The sequence below is a fragment of the Megalops cyprinoides genome, chromosome 1, assembly GCF_013368585.1.
Source record: "Megalops cyprinoides isolate fMegCyp1 chromosome 1, fMegCyp1.pri, whole genome shotgun sequence".
NCBI classification, from domain to species: domain Eukaryota; kingdom Metazoa; phylum Chordata; class Actinopteri; order Elopiformes; family Megalopidae; genus Megalops; species Megalops cyprinoides.
Window position 1 is genome coordinate 32223750 of NC_050583.1, and position 20311 is coordinate 32244060.

Below are 20311 nucleotides of genomic sequence, written 5' to 3' on the forward strand. Positions count from 1 at the left end.
GTAAATTACATTTTTCCCTCTTTCATTTGTATGCATAAGTCCTGCTTTGTTGCAGTTATTGCTTTTTCAGTATTTTCTACCTTTTTAAAACTTACCAAAGAGCTTGCATATTTGAGAATGCTTGTGTTACAGGTTTCCACAGAGGTATTTCCAAATGTCAGATTGGAATGAAAAAACCTATAAAGACAAAAATAAAGGTACATTAAAATAGAATTTTGGTTCAACAGAGCAGACCTAAGACAGCAAGGATATCTGTGATACCTACCCATCTTCAAAACTACACTGCTGTGATTCTGGAATACAAAATATTATTAATTAATGTAACAGTACATTACTCAAAAACATATATACATGTAACACAAATGAATGGATGAATAAATAAATTAATAAATGAAAACCAAATGAAAACAGAATGAACAAAAGCATACAAACTTTAACCTTACCGCTTACTGAAGTTGTATTGCACTGAAATACAAAAATAATGAATTACTGTCAGTAAATATTGGAGATTTGGAATTTACACAGCTGTGTTTATATTATTAAACAGGAATTTGGGCTGCATACTTTAATGAAAACTATAGAATTTTAAATTAGTGCATTCATTTATGACATGAAAGTCTGTGGATATATATTACGATGTACATTTTCCATAAATCAATCAATAAATGTATGAGGAATACATAAATGGAAATACATAAATATTGAAATGGATGTTTAAATCAACTTCAAATAGACCTTTTGCATTTCTAGTGTATCAGTTGCATTTTCATCTTAATATTACATTCCTTTTTATATTTAAACTACACAACAGCACTCTTTCAATAAAGGAAAACAGACAGGATCAAGATATCTTTTGGATATTAAATTATGTGCCCAAAAAGGGCAACATCTTTGATTTATGAAATGCTGTCACAATGGTGTCCTAGTACTGTCACTTCAATAAATGCATCTCCGATGGAAGGTTGGACAGAAATATTCATATTGCTATAAAACCTCTCAGCTGATGTCTGGTTAGGTAGCTGCTGGTTGTTATTTGGATACCATAGAAATATTTCAGTAGGCAGCCATACATCTGTCTAGATCGTCTTATTTGTCTATTATACAGACTTATAGCATCTGGATACAGCTAGCTGGCTGCTACCGGCTCTGTTTTGCTCATGTAAATGGATAGTTATCTTTTTATACATAGCTATGGTCCCGTTTGGAACATACACTTTCTTTTATTGTTTTATTGTTTCAAACAGGAGTACATAAAGTACTTTGAATGACTTAATACTTGCATTGGAACCAAACAAGGTAGCAAAAATGTTTTATTCTTAAATGTTTTATTCTTAAATAAATTCCTTTGAGAAAAGGAATAAGGTTAGTTAACTATAGTAACGTGTTTGTATAGTAATATTCTATAATATTGTTGCAAATTGTGCATTAGAAATAAATAGCGTTAGAAATAAAATCTAAGCACAGAAAATTCTATGCACAAGAGGAAGCAATGTGCTAAGTGGCAGATCTGTTTAAAAAGTAATTTATAAAATCTTAGATCTTTTGATTGCTCATAAAATGATAAAAGGTTGGGGGCACAGATGAGGACTCCTCACAATTTTTAATAGCAAACGATCTTAAAAGCTGAGCCATGTGGCAAACTGGTATATTCTATATAACTATAACAACTGTTTAATTAGTTGTTGAACAGATATCAATTTTGGCTTGACTTGACGGTGCAGGGTGGTTGCAGGGTCTTTGTTGCTCTAATATAGCCTCACTGGAGACTGGACCAATCACTTGCATAATCCCAGGACTACTTTTGATTGGTTGAGTGATCTTTTACTGCTGAAATACAGTATATTGTAAATTAATATTAACATTAACATGAAACACATTGTAGACTCCTTTTTATATATGTATTGTTTATATGTCTACAGTATATGTGTGTGTCTGTGAGTGTGGAAAATACCTGAGCAGAGGCCAATGAAATGGCGAAACCTAGAGCAAAACAAAACGAACAATGTCTTAAACGTACTTTTAAAAAACAGCACTGAAATATTATTAGTTAGCAACAGTTGAAATGAGAGATGAATTGACTTAAATGCGAACAATTATCCGAACTCACCAATAATGATGGCCGTCAAGGTAAAGACGTGCACAGCTGCAGAAACGCCTCCCATGGCTAAACTGGCGTTTGGTTTACCGCTTCATCTGAGAACCCAGGATACTAAACAAGAAGAAATGTTTAATATAGTGTCTTAATCATCATGCAATACTGTATATTCTATTAAAGATAACAGAATTTATAACAAAATATATGGAACGTAATTTCTAGTATTAATAATTATGCAGTAGGCCTATGCACTTTCTGTGGGTGAACATTGCTATGACATGGCATGCTTTGTTGGTAAATTGTAAACTGTATCTGACCTGAGCAGAATCTAAGCAACTGGGGCTGCAGCCATCCTGCTTCTCTCCTACATGTTGATCATTGAAATTCACAGGCGACCATATCATATCAATGCAAGAAAGCCCTGCATCTGTTGGAAATCATTCTTTTATTTGTAATTTACTCACTACTTTGTGAGTAAGTCGTTATCAAAAGTCTATCAACACCCCAAACTTTGACGCAAAATTAAATACATTTTTTAGACACTATATTATTACCTTTTTGTCACAAACATCACCAATACATCACACGTTCACCCCCTCAACCATCATGTGAAAACACACCTTAGTGACTATTCTTCATGTAGGCCTACATTCCAAGGTTTCTTAAATAAATAATAATAATAAAACACTATAAATGACAGAAAACCTTGGACTGCATATAGTCTGATGTGCACAGCAAAGGAAATGTCAAAAAACCTGTTTCTGACCTTTGAACTGCAAAGTTTTAAAATAAGTCATTTAAGTTTATTGAAATGGCAGTTTTCTGACCCCAGTAATGTAACCATAGTCATATTTTCAGCACCATTAAGGAAAGAATGGCATTATGTATGTGGTTTAGCGCAGTACTCATGCTGGTAGCAAAATGTTCTTGCTTCATATTTTTGTCAAAAGAACGTATGTGAAAAAGCGACGACACAGGCAACTGTGCAGGCAACTACCTAAACATTTAGGCATTTTTGAAATTATCATTTGGGAATTCGTTCAAATAGCAACTAAGAGGTAAAGTGAAAATAATCTATTCTTCATTAACTACGTTGTGTTTCATGTGATATAATATTGGTCGATTTTAGCCACCTTTATAGTGCGATGACAGATGACAAATAGTGGTGAAAAATATTTTAATTGGTCAGTTATTATTGACCAATTTTTAAAGTAAGAATTATATAATTTCATTCATGGTTTGATTTTTAATGGAAAGTTGTATTTTAGCAAACTTTTAATATAAACTTTTTTTTTTTTTAAATGATGCCACAGTAGGGTACATTAATACAGATACACTGTTTCGGGTATTCAAAATCAGGAATGAGTGAACTAAAGGGGTTGTGACTCGAATTACAAAACATTTCCCGTATAATTCGAAAACTGATTTTATGCGGTTTCTAAAATGAAGCTTGGGTTATTAACTGGAAACGGAATGACAGGGGCACCTGCTTGCTTCAGCGTAAATTAATTCAATCAACAGAAAGTGGGAAACATTTTGCCTGAAGTTACCACCGTAAATTCTCGACCGGAAGTCTAACTGTTGCTAGCTTCACAGAGATTTGGAAACGTTCTTTCTGTGGTTAGATACAGCTATATGTTACACAATTGAGTGGATACTCTGGATTCCAGAAAGACTTGTGAAACATGTTTTAATGATGACTGTAATTACGTCATTTAATTCTCAACTGTAGTGATAAGTCATTTTTTCTGCGTCTAAATCATTCTATTAGACATTATTTTGCCTTTGTTTACAGTGCCATTTTTATATTCTGGTTTTATTACTTTAATTGCAGTGCAGGTGTATAGAGTTTCCCTATAACTGTTAGGATCCAGCATTATTTTCATTAAAAGTTTGATTGTTCATAATTTGTTTACTGGTAAATACCTGAAAGATTAGCAAACACACAAAATGTAACTGGTTTTACTGCAGTGCAGAAATTCAGATATACCTTTTTTCTTGAGTCACAATTTTAGATTTTGTTATCATGTTTGAGGGTCTGAGATGGCAGTGGACCAGTAAACCAGAATTTTAGCATCTTCAGTACTAACAGGGTTCATGAACTCCTTAGGTAATTTTTGAAAATTAGGCATGAATTATTTTATAATAGTGAACAATGGAAAATTAACAGACTTCATCTGTCTGCCGTTAGAGTTGTCAAGATGGTAAGAGCTGGTACAAAGCCTACCACAAAATGTATGCTGGTATTATTATGCCTGGAAATGTATACCGATAGCCTACCGAGTGATATTCGTGTTTAGGACTGCTACGTGAAAGCATACAATGAACTTTCAGACGCTGAATAACAAATATTTTCAGGCATACTATTCGGATGATAAACTCTCAAAGGAAAAAATGTACATTTTCCGAGCACAAGATAATAAAGCCTGCAGATATTGCTAATCTGCGATACTGATCAATTAAATGAAATCCAAATGACTTACCTGCACCAAGAGTTGGAAAACAGTTCAGCTTGTCAGAAATATATTTTTTCAAAAAGGCCAACCTGTAAAAAATGTATTGTATTTCTATGTGACAAACACAAAATGACTGTATGTCTCACTTTGGCATATACTTACTTGATAATTCCTCTGACAGTGTACAGTGAAGTGACAAGATCAACACATCATGTAACAGCCCCAAGTTGACTGAGGGTGTGACAAGCACAATAACAGGTGGAGCTGGGAAAATCTAGATCATTCGGGTAGATAACTGAAAGATTGCAAGGAGAGCAAGGCATAGCTATGAAGCACTATTGTACTATAAAAAAAAACATATTATATTATATTTCGACATTTTACCAAAGGCTTCTACGTGACTGGTTTATGTACCACATTTACATTAATATTGTATCATCTTTTATACCCAATTTTGTTAAACACAGCCATAAAATAGTAAGAACTAGAAAACCAGTAAAAATAGAAACTCTAGTGCTGGAAGAGATGTAATTTGTGATGCTGTGTTCTGCCAATTTCAGTTTTGTTTAAATAAGATCCATCTCAAGCAGGAGCACAGATGTTTTGATGTAGGTCTCTTGCATGAATTCATGGGTTATCTAGCCACCCCCAATAACATTATACTCACAACCATAACCACAACACAACCATAGCTATTTCAAAACCTTACCAGTTTTTCACCAACATTGTCATGGCAAATTATATGCACTGTAGCTGAGCATTTCTGCTGATAACCATGCCATGACACAGGCAGTCTGCATTGTTTTAAACTCATTCAAAAGAATCTATGCTAAAAGCAAATTCCAATCATTCGTAGATAATCTATAGTGTGATAACAGCTTCAAAAATAATAATTGTAATAAACCCAGAACAAACATTCAGTTGCTGAATATTAATATTAGGGTAGTTTTTCATGTACCTCATATAAAAAGACTACTGCCAGTAACAGTTCCCTACTGTAATTCATATTGTCATCTGACACTTGACAAACAAAACAGTGGTTAGGACACAAATCAGAAACATTCTTTCCAGTTTAGTAAGACAAGTGGCATGTCATGCTTTCATAAAGTAATGGCATGCTTTAACGTAAGTCACATTCTTCTGTGTCCTATGATAAGTGTTTGATGAGGGAACTCCCTTGTTTGTAAATATGAATCTACTGCAGATAGCATATAGCTGCCAATAGAGTCACTGTCATGTGTGAAAATTAAAATGCCTTGCAAACCTGGTCTTTTCCATATACATTATATACATGCAGTAATTCATTTGACAAGGTGTTTCTGCAGATAAACAAAAATCCAGGATTGCATTCTGGCATGCAGAGTGGTGAGTAGATTTCCACTTTATCCTTATTCCATCCTCATCTTTCACTGGAGAACTGGAATCACTCTAAGAAGCACTGTTGTTCTGAAACTAAATATTGTCATGAAACTAAACAGTGTAGTGTGGAGTCCAAAATCACCAGCATCTCAGGTTTCAGACCAAACTGTCCTACCAGATTTACTGAAACACCAATATCAATAAAGACAGGCACATTTTTATTTGCCACCACAAAATGCAGATACAAGCAGGGTCATGAAGTGGCACAAACTTCCAATCCATGGCGTGTAACATTTAACAGATACCCAAAATTTCCTGTACACAAGAGGGATGATGGAAAGGGGGCACCAACCAAGCAGCACACAGACAGATGGCAATACACACATGGAACATTTCCCAGCTGCTACATTACATTTTAAAAGTGATTTAAAACAATCGTTTATTAAATAAAATAAATAACATGATTCATATATCAATAATTTCCATATGAAGAGTTTTGTTTTCCAACAATAAGAACTAATTTATATGCATTACTGCACATACAAATATTTCCTTTGGAATTTATATTGGGTTTGGTACAAAGATTATGCATAGGGCAATTAATGCAAATTGGTATTACAGTTTAGGAGGATATATCATTTTGTTAATGCTCTCATTTTTCTAAATGGCAGGAAGTCCAATACAGTAGACCCATTCAATATGAATTGAGAGCATATGTGTTATATTAAGTGGCATAAGTGCGTGGAGTTTCAGGCATCCCGATTTCCAGTCCTGCTACCTCGCTGCCCTGCCCATCAAAGCCAACTGCGTTCCAAGAACCGGACATCCTAGGAGACATTATTATAATCACTCTGCTGTTAACTACTATTGTCTATCAATCGTAAATGTCTTAAAGTACATTGCATAACTTGTCTTTAACTCTATCTGCCCAGTGCCGGCCAGAAGCAGATGGGCCCCCCTCTGAGCCCGGTTCTTCTCAAGGTTTCTTCCTGATCCAATCGTCCAATCATGGGGAATGAGCATCCCCTCCTCAAAGGTACGTTTACATTTGCCTATGCTGAAACAACTTTTTATGTTTTTCCCAGGATGTACAAACATTGTTAATCATACTATTATTCCGATTTGTAATGACTAAAACATCAAATCTGTTGAAGCAGAATAGAGAAAAATATCACAAGCAGTGAGGGAGGATACGTCAACTGTGTATTATTTTGCACACAGACCTGGAACAGGGGAGGGAAGATACTGACACACAACTCACTATCGTAACATTGACTATATGCATTAATTGAAATAAAACTTGTGGGTGAGACCATTTTGTTATTTTCAGAAAAACAGAATCAAATAATGCATTAAGATGGAAAACATTTCTTTGAAAGTAATTGCATAGATTAATTAAACTGCAAAGTCATTTGTTATTTCTACATGTTTAATATGTGTTCACACGGTCTATCAAGCTGTAATATATTGCTAAATTGCCATATGCAGTCAGTTTCCTCTGGCAATTGACAGTGCTTGGGTAGAGACTGAATCATAAATAAATTATGTAAATATTGTGCAGTGATGTAGATGAAAGATTCTGAACATGCCCAAAAATTGTCTGGAAGTTGTAGGGGCCTTAGAAGATTACAAAGACAACTATCAAGCTTAGTAAAAAATTATTTTGCAAGTTGTTTCACCTACGAACAACCCTATGTCAAATGTCAGAAAATCTGGATGGATTGGAATGATATAGATCGAGTAGTGTCTCAGCCTCTAAAAGCGTTTCCATAGTTAATTCTGTAAACGCATGGTCAGAAATGGTTCACAGTTCTATCATTGGATGATTATAATTTGTGAAGTGCTCAAGTACTTTTTTCTATTTTTAGTTTTCAGTGTCTTCTCTTACCCTTTAATTTCCCCAGAACTAACAATCATTCAATTTAGTTTTTTTTCTGCCCTTGACATGCCATAACTTTGAAAACTGAGATTCCTGTGAAGTGAAACATTCTCCCATGGCTTGTCATCGCATTTACCCTGGAATTTAATGGCATGGGCTAGGTTTTGTAGGAATGTAGGTGTTCCTCTCACTTTCAGTACAATGAATAATTGAAGTTAGTCACAGACCATTCCAGAATGAACTAGATCCACTTTTAAGGTGAGGACAGAGTCTAAATTGATCAGCTTGGTTGAGGAGAAGCCAATAGTATCTATAGCAACAAATGTACAAAATACAACCTCTGGCAGAAGATTGGGAACCGTCTAGTTAGGACTAAGTAGCGAACAAAGCTATCTTTCTTATGTTAGCTAGATTGTATCGTTATTTAGCTAAACAATAAATGTACAGAAATAATGTTTTTTTTTGTAGCTAGTACAGAAAAGGCTCACTACAATTGCAGACAATGTAGCCCTTCTGTTCTGGAGAATTTGTTCTTCACACACCTAGACTCAAAATGTATTTGCAAATAAGCTGTACGCAGTAATGTTAAGTTCATCACATTCCTAGCCAGCATTGATTAGTTATCTATTTTCCCCACATACAGAGAAAACATTATTGTGTCTGATGGAAACGATAGGTAGCATTGGTTGTTTACCAGTTATATAGGGGAGGGGAGGTTAGCTCCAACTGTAGAGACTGCTGTCCTCCTGGTCTGGAGAGTTTGGTCTTCATAGACTCAAAAAGTATTTGTAAATAAGTTTTCAACTGTCTTGACATTGATGATGATGAAGTGTTCAGTCCTTGTTTGCATTTCAATCATTGATCAATCATTTTTTATGAAATACTTCTAGCACTTTAAACATGAGCAATGGTTAAATAAAGGAATATATTTTTACACCCTCTATGAAGGACTTTTCCTTGTTATTTGTTCTGTTTGCTGAGTCACAATTCTCTCCTCGGCACCTACCCACCTGCAACTAACTGAGCGATTAGAGACTGAGTCATGGCACAACAGCAGTCTCCACACATAAGATGTCAGCCATAATCTGGACTGTGTGTTTCAGAATGTCTTTATTAAAGATTAGTCTTTCTATCCTTATGATACACAAGAATCACATTGTGCCTTGAAGAAATCTCTTGTATGACTATCCACCAATTGATTTGTCCTCCATATCCTCTTATGCTAGAGGATGCCTCTTCCCCTTAAAACCTAAACTTGAGGACAGTCATATAAAGGGGATCTGATTTGCAATGGATCCTTCAAAGGCTTAAGAAAAAGTTCTTTACTTCACAGTACACATTTTAGCTCAATGGTTGCTTGTATCACTTCATGGTACCATTTCCTTTGTCTCCTGGAATACCCTGCCTACCCTGATCAGGAAATCTGAATCATTCAACGCAAAACCTTCTACACACAGATTTAACTGGTGTTGCTTTTTAGGTAATTTAATGCCATTGGTTGTAGTACACTTGCTTATTAACTATTTGTTTTCTGCACTAATATTTTCTATTGCTCTGTAGGCTGCCCTGGATTATGGTAAGTGTCAATTGGCGAGTTAAGAGCCCAAAGGCTTATTTTTACCTGTAATTATATTCATGCTTTACCGGACTGCTTACTCATGTCATCTCAGCATGTGCAGAGGACAACATTGCGTACTGCACAGTGCAGTTAATTATATAGCGCAAAAGCACCCATGTCCAAGTCCATTCAAGTAATTCAACTGAAGGGATATGTGGAAGTGATATGATGTTCACTACAATACACATTAGGTCAGTAAGTCTGTCCAGTGTAGTATATAAAAAACATGTGAGATCACTTTCAGTGTATGTTTATTTCAGCTGCCTAGTATTTGTCTTAAAATGTTTTCAGTGCAGTAAAGTTTAATGTTATTATAAATGAAACAGGGACTTCCTCAAATCAAATGATAGTTATGGTTAGAAAGCTTTAGGTTGGATACAGTTTGGCTAGTATTTGGCTGATACTTACCACTTAATCATCTCCTAGATTTCACTGTCTGCTTCAATAAGCAACTAGTGTTCCTGGTAAGATGTTTCTCAGGACAACTTGATACAATTTTTTACTACTGCTACTCAATAGAATATATGATGCTAAACCTACCATTGCAAACAATTACAAAATGGATGGTACATTTTTCTACATATGTTGAGCTCTCACCTCCTATGCCTTCCCATTGCCCCACATTTTCCAGACCCTCCCTATTTCCAGGGTGAATTAAAACATATTTTGATCCCGAAGGATATATGTCACTGGATATGAAATTGTTAAGTTGTGTGCATTTATTGAAAGGTGTATATATTCATGACTTGCTCCTTTTGATAACTAGCTTCTCCTAGGTCAGAGGAAGCTGGAATCCAGTTCAATCCAGTGTGACACATTGACAGGCTAAATTCAAGACCTTTTTTTAAATGTGGTTTAGCCTGTTGGGTAAGATATTATTTAATGTTTAAATAATAGGCTGTAGTCATCGCTATGGGCATTTAATGTGCTCTTGGAGTCACAGAAGATTCAAAATTTACCAGATTTCTCAAAGAATAGTATGTGGTTTCCTCAGCTTTTCATGTCATAGCAAGTTACCTGTGGCCTCTGTCAGGCAATATTGACTTCCCAGTTGTGACATCAGGTTCAGTTCTCATATTATTTGAAGCAGTACGGTTATCAGGTTCTGGGGGTCTTGGAAATGAGCTTAATTAATCAAATAAGTGGGTTTCTTCTGGATATATACCCAGACTTGCCTGACAAATAAAGCCCAAAATCAGTCTCATTCTCCACTTAAGCTGTTATCTTCAAATTGTGTGATTTATCCACTTATCTTAACTTGTTAAATAATTAAATTAAATTTACCTCAGTTCTACAACTGTCAAATTAAAGTTGTAGAAACACAAATGTCAGCATGCCGTAGCATTAAAAGCAATTGGAGCACATCGGTAGAATGTGCATAACCTGAATATAATGCTACACACGTTCATTTATTTTCACTAGACAAGTCATGCTCTCAGTATCCAATGTATTTTTTAGCCGTATGTGATATGTTTCTTAAGCATGTTTTCTTTTGCTATCTTGGGCTGTCTTCAGGGTGTTTCCATTCATCACCTTGGGTGACGCCACCCAAACCAGTCAAACAAGAGGATAATACCACACATTTTTCAACCATCCAAAGTTACCACTGTATGGGTGTATCCCTTGTGTGGAAGGATATGTAATGAATGTATCTGATGTTTTCCAATTCAGTGACAGGCTTCTCTTTCCAGAAAGCCACAACAAAATGTCAGAAAAAAACAGAAACATGTGACCAACCATCACAGTGAATGAATGACATTGCTGCAAGCAGAAAATATTTACTACACCATAAGACAATTCTTAAAGCTTTTTCCCCTTTATGCAACCCTGTTTTGGAATCAGCAATTGCACATTAGGCTCAAATCACCCTGACAACCCCTGCACTCATGCAGCAACACCTAAATCAGACAAATGAAACCCTCCAATATACTATTATGTAGACTATATCTGTGGGCACTCACATAGGGAAACCTTTTATATTTGGTTTTCAACATTTTGGTTAGGGTCTTCAAATGTATTGTTTTAATACACTGCACTTGCATCACAAGTTTTCCCAATAATGTACTGTGATGCTGCACCAAAGACCAGTTCAATGTTGTGCTTATTTATTTATTTATTTTTTTTACTAAAAAATGCATGTGGACATGAGGGAGTTGTGGCTTACACTGAATGTTATGAATGAACTTCTAATAATACATGAAAAAATCCATGACTGGAAGCCTCACATACTTTAACTGGTAAACTAATTTCTTACCTTTCACATTTTTGCATGTAGGCATTGGTTACTACAAAAAAGGCCTTGAAAAAAAGCCTTGAAATTCTTTGTTCTTGCAAGTTCTTTGGTTTCTGGTGACTATTCCCAGTACAATGTTTGTATTTTCATTTGGGTTTAACAGAGCGCTTGATAGATTTTGGAACGAGTCTCATGTAGGAGGAGTTGTCATGCAAAAACACTCCCCTTTTAGCATCTGATGCAGAAAAGCAGAAAGTGTGGCAAATTCAGCCAGCAAAAAGTTGTAGTACAAAGAAGGCCCAAGATGTCACCTGGCAGGTACTTCCAGGCCCAGTTGTTCAGAAGTAATCTGATCGGATTTCAGATATCGGATTGGATCAAACCTTGAAAATGGGTTGTTCAAAAGAAAAAAATGATTCTGAAATCGGATTAGATCACGTAATCCAGTCTTGGTTTTGTATCTTCTTAGCTAGTATAATCCTAATCTGTCTAGCTAGTTGAGTAGCTACAGATATCTTGCTTCTTAGCTATGAAAGTAGGCAGCTCCTTTAAAAAGGTCCCATTAAAGATGGCGTGTAAAGGGTCTTCCCAATCAATTACAGTCTGCATGTAGAACAGCTCAGCAGTCTAAGTGTCTACAGTAGAGGAAATACAGGTATGATTATGTTAGTGATCTTAGTTTTAGTTTGCTGTATGGACAGCAAGGGTGGTGGTTCAAAACCAACAACATTCCATTACACATTACACAAACACAAAGGGATGAGATCTGCCTATTAAATTAAATGAATGTGTGAAAACCAATGTTCCTTTTCAGGAGCAATAGGCATTATTGTACTTTGTATTAGCTTTCTTAAATGTGGAGCAAAGCTTTGATTGAAGGCATGTCTCCAATCAGCTTTGGTAAGCTTGCTTGGGTCATTTCATCCACCAAATACATATGGTACATAAACATGTCCTACAAATAGTTTATTTTCTTAAATAAGTTTATTTCTTCAAGAATGACTAGGAAAAATGTATCCATCAGTTATGTACAATTCATTGGTTGTCATTAGGTTTGCTTTAAAAAAAACATACAGTGAAATAGGCCAGTAAAAGGGGATACAGCAACATAATTATCAAGAATAAAGTCAAAACAAAACACAGTGTCAATTCAATGGTATCCTTCAGTTTGTTTGTTTTTTTTCTTTCATTTCATCAGCCTAAACATTAAAGTTCTCCATGATGTTTCCTCAGATGGTCTCTGTCTTCATTGTCACTGATAGTTTGTTTACTTTATTTTTGTTCTGTATGCCAGTTCTTCATTATCAAGAAAGGAGGCACATTTAAAAATATTGCCACTTTCCCAGGACTGTGTCTTTGATTGCATCAACATATTGTGCAGGTACCCAATATACCCAATACTGAGAAGCTTCTGTTGGACCCAACTGAAATGCCTGGGAAATAGTGAGGAACAAAAAGCATGCATTCTTCAAGTATTCAAGAAAAATGTAATAAGATTCGCCTTTTAAGTAAACCTGTTTTTCACAATGTGGAGATTGTGCTTTAATTACCTGTAGCAATATTTCAGTATTCATGAGCTCCACTAAACCCGTCTCATTTCCAACATTATACTCTTCAAGCAGCAGTATAAGTGCTGGCAATTGGAGGTGAATTCAGTTCAAACTCTGACCATGTTTGTGTTTCAAGGAGAAATAATAATTGTTTGGGCCTTCAAAATTCTACACAGAAGTGAGTCATGTAGGTCTTTGTTTCTATCTACTGCATGACAACCACACAGAATGCTGGACCTGTCACCAAGGGCTACCATGACATAGTAATGTCTCCAAAAGATGCTGTTCATGTTGCACTGCCTGTCCAGGCACATCAGCTTAATTTCTCTTATTGAGCAAAGTCTGGGTAGCCAGGCTGAAGCTCTCAAGACTTCAATTTGAAAAGCATACTTTATTTTTTCTTCAGAATTAGAGAGGGAAAAGGCTGCAACAATTTCAATGTAAATAGCTCTCATTTGAATCCACATTAGTGTTTCCTAAATTATACATGCAGAGAAAAACTAAAGTCAACAGGCAGAATGTAGACACATTTGCATGTCTTCATATGAAATTTGTGTAAATGTTTAAATAGGTTAACTTTCGCAGCTGCAGGGCTATGTGTGTAACCATCACCAGCTCACCATAGAAAATGAGGTTGATTGTGCAATGGCACCAGGCCACTGATATATGTGAATGGCCCATAACTTCCTAGGAACACAGCCAGTTACCCAGTTAATTTGACAAATTAAAAGAATAAACCTACAATTCACCAAAAATCTCCTGTGTATTGGACACAGTGCTTGGTGAACCTATATAGTATTTGTGTCAACATTTCATAGCATAGCCTACACAATCATCTTTGTCTCAGATACAGAAAATTGTTGAACAAACATAATTAATTGTTGTAAATGGATCACGGACATTATATTTTTGGAACAAAAGTATGCATAAACAACTTTAAACAACTTTATGACCAATTAAAATATATGATACATGAATTTAGTCACGTAGCACTTAGAAAATCTGTTTCAGGATACAACTTTGTACACACACTTACACCTACCATCATGTAATAGTCCTCATGACCTTCAATTGGTTCAGTCACCACATTCTTAATGGATCCCATTGGAATCTTCTCTGTTCTTTCTGAAAGGGTAAAGGCAATGATCAGCAAAGTATTCAGAATATGTTCTACGTTTTATTATTCGCAAGGGACAAAGTAATCACAAGGTTGGAAAAAGGAGCGAGCGTTGATTTGCACTTTTTCTGGAAGTGTAATAGTTTGACTTAGTTCAAATATGTCAAAGAGTAACACATTCTGCAATGTCATAGTTGAAAATATCATAAAAATGTTATGTCCACACAAACCGCTATGATACAACCCTTTCAATGCTTCCAAGCTTCATTTTTTTAGGAAACCACTTCATCAGGTCTGTTAAATGAATCATTACTATCACATTCATATTAAATTTGTCTACAAAGCAATAGAAACACCAACAACATTTATGTGAGCGTATAAATGATTCAATTAACCACTTCATCCTGAAATGGCCTAAAATAACCACAGCGGGCTCTCACCCTTGGTTCCAATCCAAAGTTGATCTTGTTCCAGTTTGAAGGTGAGCCGCACTTTTCCACCTGATTTATTGTACATCCCAGATAAAGGCACAGTAGGTAAACGTTCCTGTTTTGCAAATGAGACATCACTTCTTGGTCATAGGTAGAAGAACAAAGGAAAACACCCTGTCACAATGCAGTGAAACAGACAGCTGGCTCATTTGACCTTACATTACATTATTTGAACTGATAAACTGCAGGATAAATTGGGAAAGGGGAAGCCATAGCAACCCACACATCCTAAAAAAATACACTTAAAATATTTAGGACATAACAAAAAAGTGTGCCACATATCATGTAATGGTAAAGTCATAAAATCATTTTTTATTACACACATCACCTTTGAAAATATTGCTTAGGGGAAAAGGAAGTTTGGGATATTGGTATAGTAAATTGATATTCCTCCAATGTACTTTCAAAACAATAAACAGGGGGCAAGGCCCAGTGGAAACTTCAGTGCTGCGCTTTACTCACAGTATATGGAATCAGATGAACTGAAGTGCAGCAGAGTATCAGTGTGATAAACCAAGACATCCTGTGCTAACTGTACTGGTTTGACCTGCAACTGCAGAGTTGTGTTTTCGTTACATTGTTATTGACACATATTCTCTCAGGTGATGCCCTTATACATTGGTATATTTACTGCAGCCATTCAGGTTTAGCACCTTGCTCAGGCGTGCAAAGGCACTGCCACACCTAGTTGATCCTGTAGGGTTTAGATTACAACCACAATCACACAGAACACGTAACTTTGAAGAAAATCTGTGGGTTGCTCTGCAATGTACTACGGAAATTAATGCTACTGAATTTTCACCTGGACAGAGTAGAAATTAGCAGGTCATGGCAAAAATAACAAAAGTATGTGACCACACAGAAGGGGAAAAAGCATGGGGACACTGGGTACAGAGAAAAGGACATCATGGACTATGAGACAACTGGCTAGTATAGCCACAACAAGCCAGTAATGTCTGCATACATTGACCTGATGTTGCTACAACAAAACAAAGCTACCGTGATAATTTTCTGTAATCATCTCACCACATTTTTATTAGATTATCACAACAATTGTTTCTATCAAAAAAAAAGACAGAAACTATACATAAGGAAACTATACCGTGCCAGTGGCAGCTCATGAAAAGACACAAATCTTTTCTTTAAACTCATGATAAGAACAGAAACAACAATCTGGGTTGATCATATTATTTGAACACATTATTTGAATGAAAGTATTTTGTCTGGTTCTGTAATGTCTGACATGAAGAAAAACCAAAAATATAACCATCAATTTCAAATAGGTTAATGCTTGCTACAGTGAGCACCTTGCTTTTTATTTAGCTAAAAAGACCAATATCCATAATGGATTAATGAATCCGAAATACAACTTATTATTACTGAACAGTTTAGCGGGGACATGCATTCGTATGCATGGATTTGTAGGAGAGTTTTTTTTTGCATGTTGCCCGCTTTGTACCTCCAAATTTAGATGAAGCTAGACAGGCAACTAAGCTTTTTTTTCTAGCTAGCCATTTGAAAGCAAGCTCATCCCATGATCTCAGGTTAGTAACAGGTGAGCCCCAAGAATGGCTAAATAGTTTAATACTAAAGTTTTTAACATAACTTCAAAATAAGGAGGCAATGCATTTTTTTTCCTTTTGCTTGTCTTATTCCATAGCAGTTGTTTAGACTGTACAAGTGGAGTTTTTCACTAGCCTACTACAAGTCTATTATACAGTATGCTATATATTTTTAAAAAAACTGAATTCTGCTCATTCTAGACAGATGCAACTAGCTGACCAGTTTTGGTATCCAGCAAATTCTGATTAACCTGAGAAACTGCAACCATTAAAAGAATGTGAGAGGTATTCTAATTAAAGTATTCAGGAGTACATTCTCTCTGATAAGCACTACTGCATCCGTTTGAAGGAACAGATAGCAAAGCAACGTCACTGAGGAGCAGTTGGGTTAAACCACTATTTTCTTTGAGGCCATATCAGACCAGAGCAATTTTTGACAGCTTTGACAGCTTTTTGGTTGAAATGACGTCCCAAAAGACATGGTAATTCTTACCAGATCTCTCCCTCATCGACAAATATCAACTTTTTTTGGATTACAAATGTCTGATTTCCCATGTTGCTGTCCTTATGAGCTAAATGATACATAAATGATACTGACAGGGAGGTTAGGTTGATTAGGTCAGACTGTTCATGAGCAAGATTACGGTCTGCACTACTGCAGTCCCCTGACTGATGAGCCGGCTCAACCAACAAATAGGCCAACCTCCCATTCCAAATTGATGCCGGTAACCATGTGGAAATTAATGGCAAGAAACAGAGACTTTGGAGTGAGTGGAGAAAATGCCCTTCAGACAGTGAGAAGGAATTTTCAGGCTTTAGTGATGAAGAACGAGAGGGGCTAGGGGCTGAATAAATGTTATTGTTGAGAAAGCTGGTATACTGTATGTCACATGCTAATCCTAATAAGGTCTGGATTAGCTCTGACAGCTATGATACTTTTGACAATATGAGGTCAAAAATACTTCTTGAGTATGTTCACCCTGTTACTGTTGACTGTGGTCATTTACACAAACAGGTATGCCTAACTGTCCCTTCAAGGAATGCTGTGCTGTTTTGTGTAACTGGAGGCACTGCCTCTCACTAGAATAACAGAAGATAAAGCAGAAAAAGAAAATAGCGGAAGAAAGAAGATGGAAGGAAGAAAGTGAAAAAAGTAGCCTGAGCTTGATTTTTCCTAGCTATGATTTGCTGCAGCAATCACCAGCACTATCATTTAAAATCTATAATAAATGATGTGTGTAGGAATTAATTAGTTGTTGGGACTAAAATTTTATAGCCTCTGGAATATACAAGCACATCACATTTCAAGACAGTGTGTGTCAAAATCAGAACTCTCTCACCTTGGTTCCTTTTAGGGAGGGCATAATGTCTTCAGGTTTTCCTTTATCCAGAACTTTCCTGTGTTGCTAAAAGACAATGTATGGATGTTTTAGCTCAAACACAAAACTATATTGTTATGGATAACTGACCATTAACCTATCAACACAGATGCACTTGAAGCAAGGAAAAATGATTTGATTGCTTTTGTTCTATTAGACTGACCAATGACAATATTTTCAACATATCAAACTTAAGCTCTCCCAAAAGGAAATGCACTGGTACCATTGAACAGAATCTGCTCTTGTGTACTCACTTTTTGTCGACATAAAGGTTCTTTTTTATTTTCCTCAGCTTTTACTTCTTGTTGAATCATTTCTTTCGGTGTATTGACTGCTAATACATCATTAATTGTTGATCCAACAACCATTATTTTCGCACCGTTTGTTACTTTGATTTCACGTAGGGTCTTGTCCTCAGGCAGTAATCCCTTGTACATCACTTTTTGCATAGCAGGTGGAAGACCTAATAATACGTAAAGAAACACTTCAAGTAATTGTCTGAGTTTTCCTGCTGTGCTTGTGAAAACAAATAAAAACAACAAAACAGACTGAGGGACAACATAAAAGGGACATTTAAATTTACGCTACTGGCTATTTGCCTAGAGCGTTCATTTATAATTAACTCATACTCATAGCACATCAAGTCACTGGTAAGCAAATCGTTACCTGTAAGGGAATTAATTCTCTCTTTCAAATGGGCTCCTGTTCCATCCAGAGAAATTTTTAAATCGTACTTGTTCTTGTTCCAAATAATCTTCAAGTCGACCATTTCTTTCCCGTCATTAATTTCTCCCCCATTGCTGACGGGTGTTTCGCCGTCTTTTCGAGGAACTGGCTCGCAGGCTGCCGGTTTCCCATCTTTGTCTGCATTCCCATAATGTAATTCTAGACCATCTTCAGTTTTCGTTACGATGCCTTCACTTCCTAAAAGTAAAATATCAACCTTGAGGCAATCACAAAGCATAAAATTTGCTAGCCTTACTAAGATAAGACCTTCTTGCAAACTGCTTTGCTATTGACATTCTCAAAGATGTGGTTAACTCACCTACAGCGACGAGATAGCTGGCTGACTGCCTTTTTTAACCTAACTCTTAACACCAATCTAACGTTAAGGTGCTGACGCTTAACGACCTATCTAAGATTACTGAAGTTAAATTAATCTACCTCCCAAGCAAGGCATCACTTGACTGCGTAATAATCTTAAACTGGAATAGCTATCTGCAAATCTGTATTAGTTGACATGAAAGGACAGGACGAACTTTCGGTATTCAGTTTCAAACGATGACACTTGACAGCAGCTACCAGCTTGGAGTGAAGTAGCCAAATGAACACCATCAAGATAATAACATCCCTTCCTAGCAAAAATTGGACCGTTAGTATAGACAGCTACAGTGTGGGATAAACAGCTAACGTTAGCAGTTAGACTGGATATGCCCATATTTAGCTGGCTACCAAAGGTGGCTTATGACAGAGCGCATGTGTTCCAGAAAGTAATTGGCTAACTAGCTAGGTATCAAACACGTTGAACAATAATTAACGTTAGCTGGCTACCTCTAAAGCTAGAAAACCGTCAGCAGCCAGGGAAAATCACTCTATTGAGAACACGCCTGATTTAAAAAAATAAAGGTGTAAATATTTTGTAAATCTAAAACAGAAGTTTGTAATACAGCTAGCTATCAATACTCTCCACAATACCCACCATCCTGAGACGCCATGATGATTGTGTACAATAATGCAGTAACTATCGTTATGCCTTCTGGGAAACGTAACTAGCAAAACGGCTACCGTAGTAGGAGAGACCATCATTCAGGAAAATTCTGTTACTCCATGCATCTTTCCCGGTTCAGATAGGAAGTTCCGGTTGCTTTACGATGTCTTACAGTATTATAGAGTTCCGGTATTTAATTTGTTATTATATAGAGAATCTTTTACAGTAGTTATGGGGTATAAAACTAACCCATGGCAGGCATGCTTAAGGATGCTTAACGAATTGGTACATTTGTACAGACTTAAGACAATGTATGGCATTACACACTAAATTCGTCTGCCTGATTCGAACAAAAAGGCAGTTTGGCTCTTTCGAACCTATGTGAGACTCTCATGGTGACGTAATCACATTGTGGCGCAATTGAACTGTTGAAGCGGGCCATGTCGAAATGAACACAGTAACACTGTGAACGGGAGTCGAAATCGACCACTCAAAAGCAGTAACTATATGTTCCTGTAACTGCCTCCTGTGTGGCTCATTTTTGAACGAAGATGCCTCCAAAGACAGACCAAATTTGACTTTGTGCCATTTCTAATGTAAAAATTCTACTGTAGTGAATTGGTGAATACACGAGAAAGGCACGGCGGCGTGCCCATTCTCCAATCTCCACCATGCTTGGGTTCTCTAAAGAATTTGTGCTTTAGGTAAACGCCAAGCAAATGAGGTCAGTTGAAAACAGCCATGTACAACTTCGTACTATTAAGTGGACTACACATAAACTTAATGTTCACTTACAGGTTCACAGAAAGGACGTATCCTATATGAAAAGAAAGGTTCCTTTACAAGTGAACTGGGGGGGGGGGG

General features: G+C 36.3%; 1 protein-coding gene across 1 annotated transcript; it reads right to left on the reverse strand.

The window, feature by feature from the left end:
• Window positions 1-12705: 12705 nt before the first annotated feature.
• On the reverse strand, window positions 12706-19516 carry LOC118791369 (ubiquitin domain-containing protein UBFD1-like). Its single transcript, XM_036548716.1, has 7 exons — window positions 19439-19516; window positions 18406-18663; window positions 17994-18202; window positions 17701-17766; window positions 14748-14853; window positions 14233-14315; window positions 12706-13073 (listed from the first exon to the last, which is right to left on the reverse strand). The coding sequence occupies exons 1-7, from the start codon at window positions 19452-19454 to the stop codon at window positions 12963-12965; spliced, it is 849 nt and encodes a 282-aa protein (XP_036404609.1). The 5' UTR covers window positions 19455-19516; the 3' UTR covers window positions 12706-12962.
• Window positions 19517-20311: the final 795 nt, after the last annotated feature.

Coding starts and splice junctions, on each gene's coding strand:
- LOC118791369 (XM_036548716.1), bottom strand. Junction 18,203..18,405: donor GAGAATTAATTCCCTTACAG/GTAACGATTTGC, acceptor ACGTATTATTAG/GTCTTCCACCTGCTATGCAA. Junction 14,316..14,747: donor ACTTTGGATTGGAACCAAGG/GTGAGAGCCCGC, acceptor TTACCCTTTCAG/AAAGAACAGAGAAGATTCCA.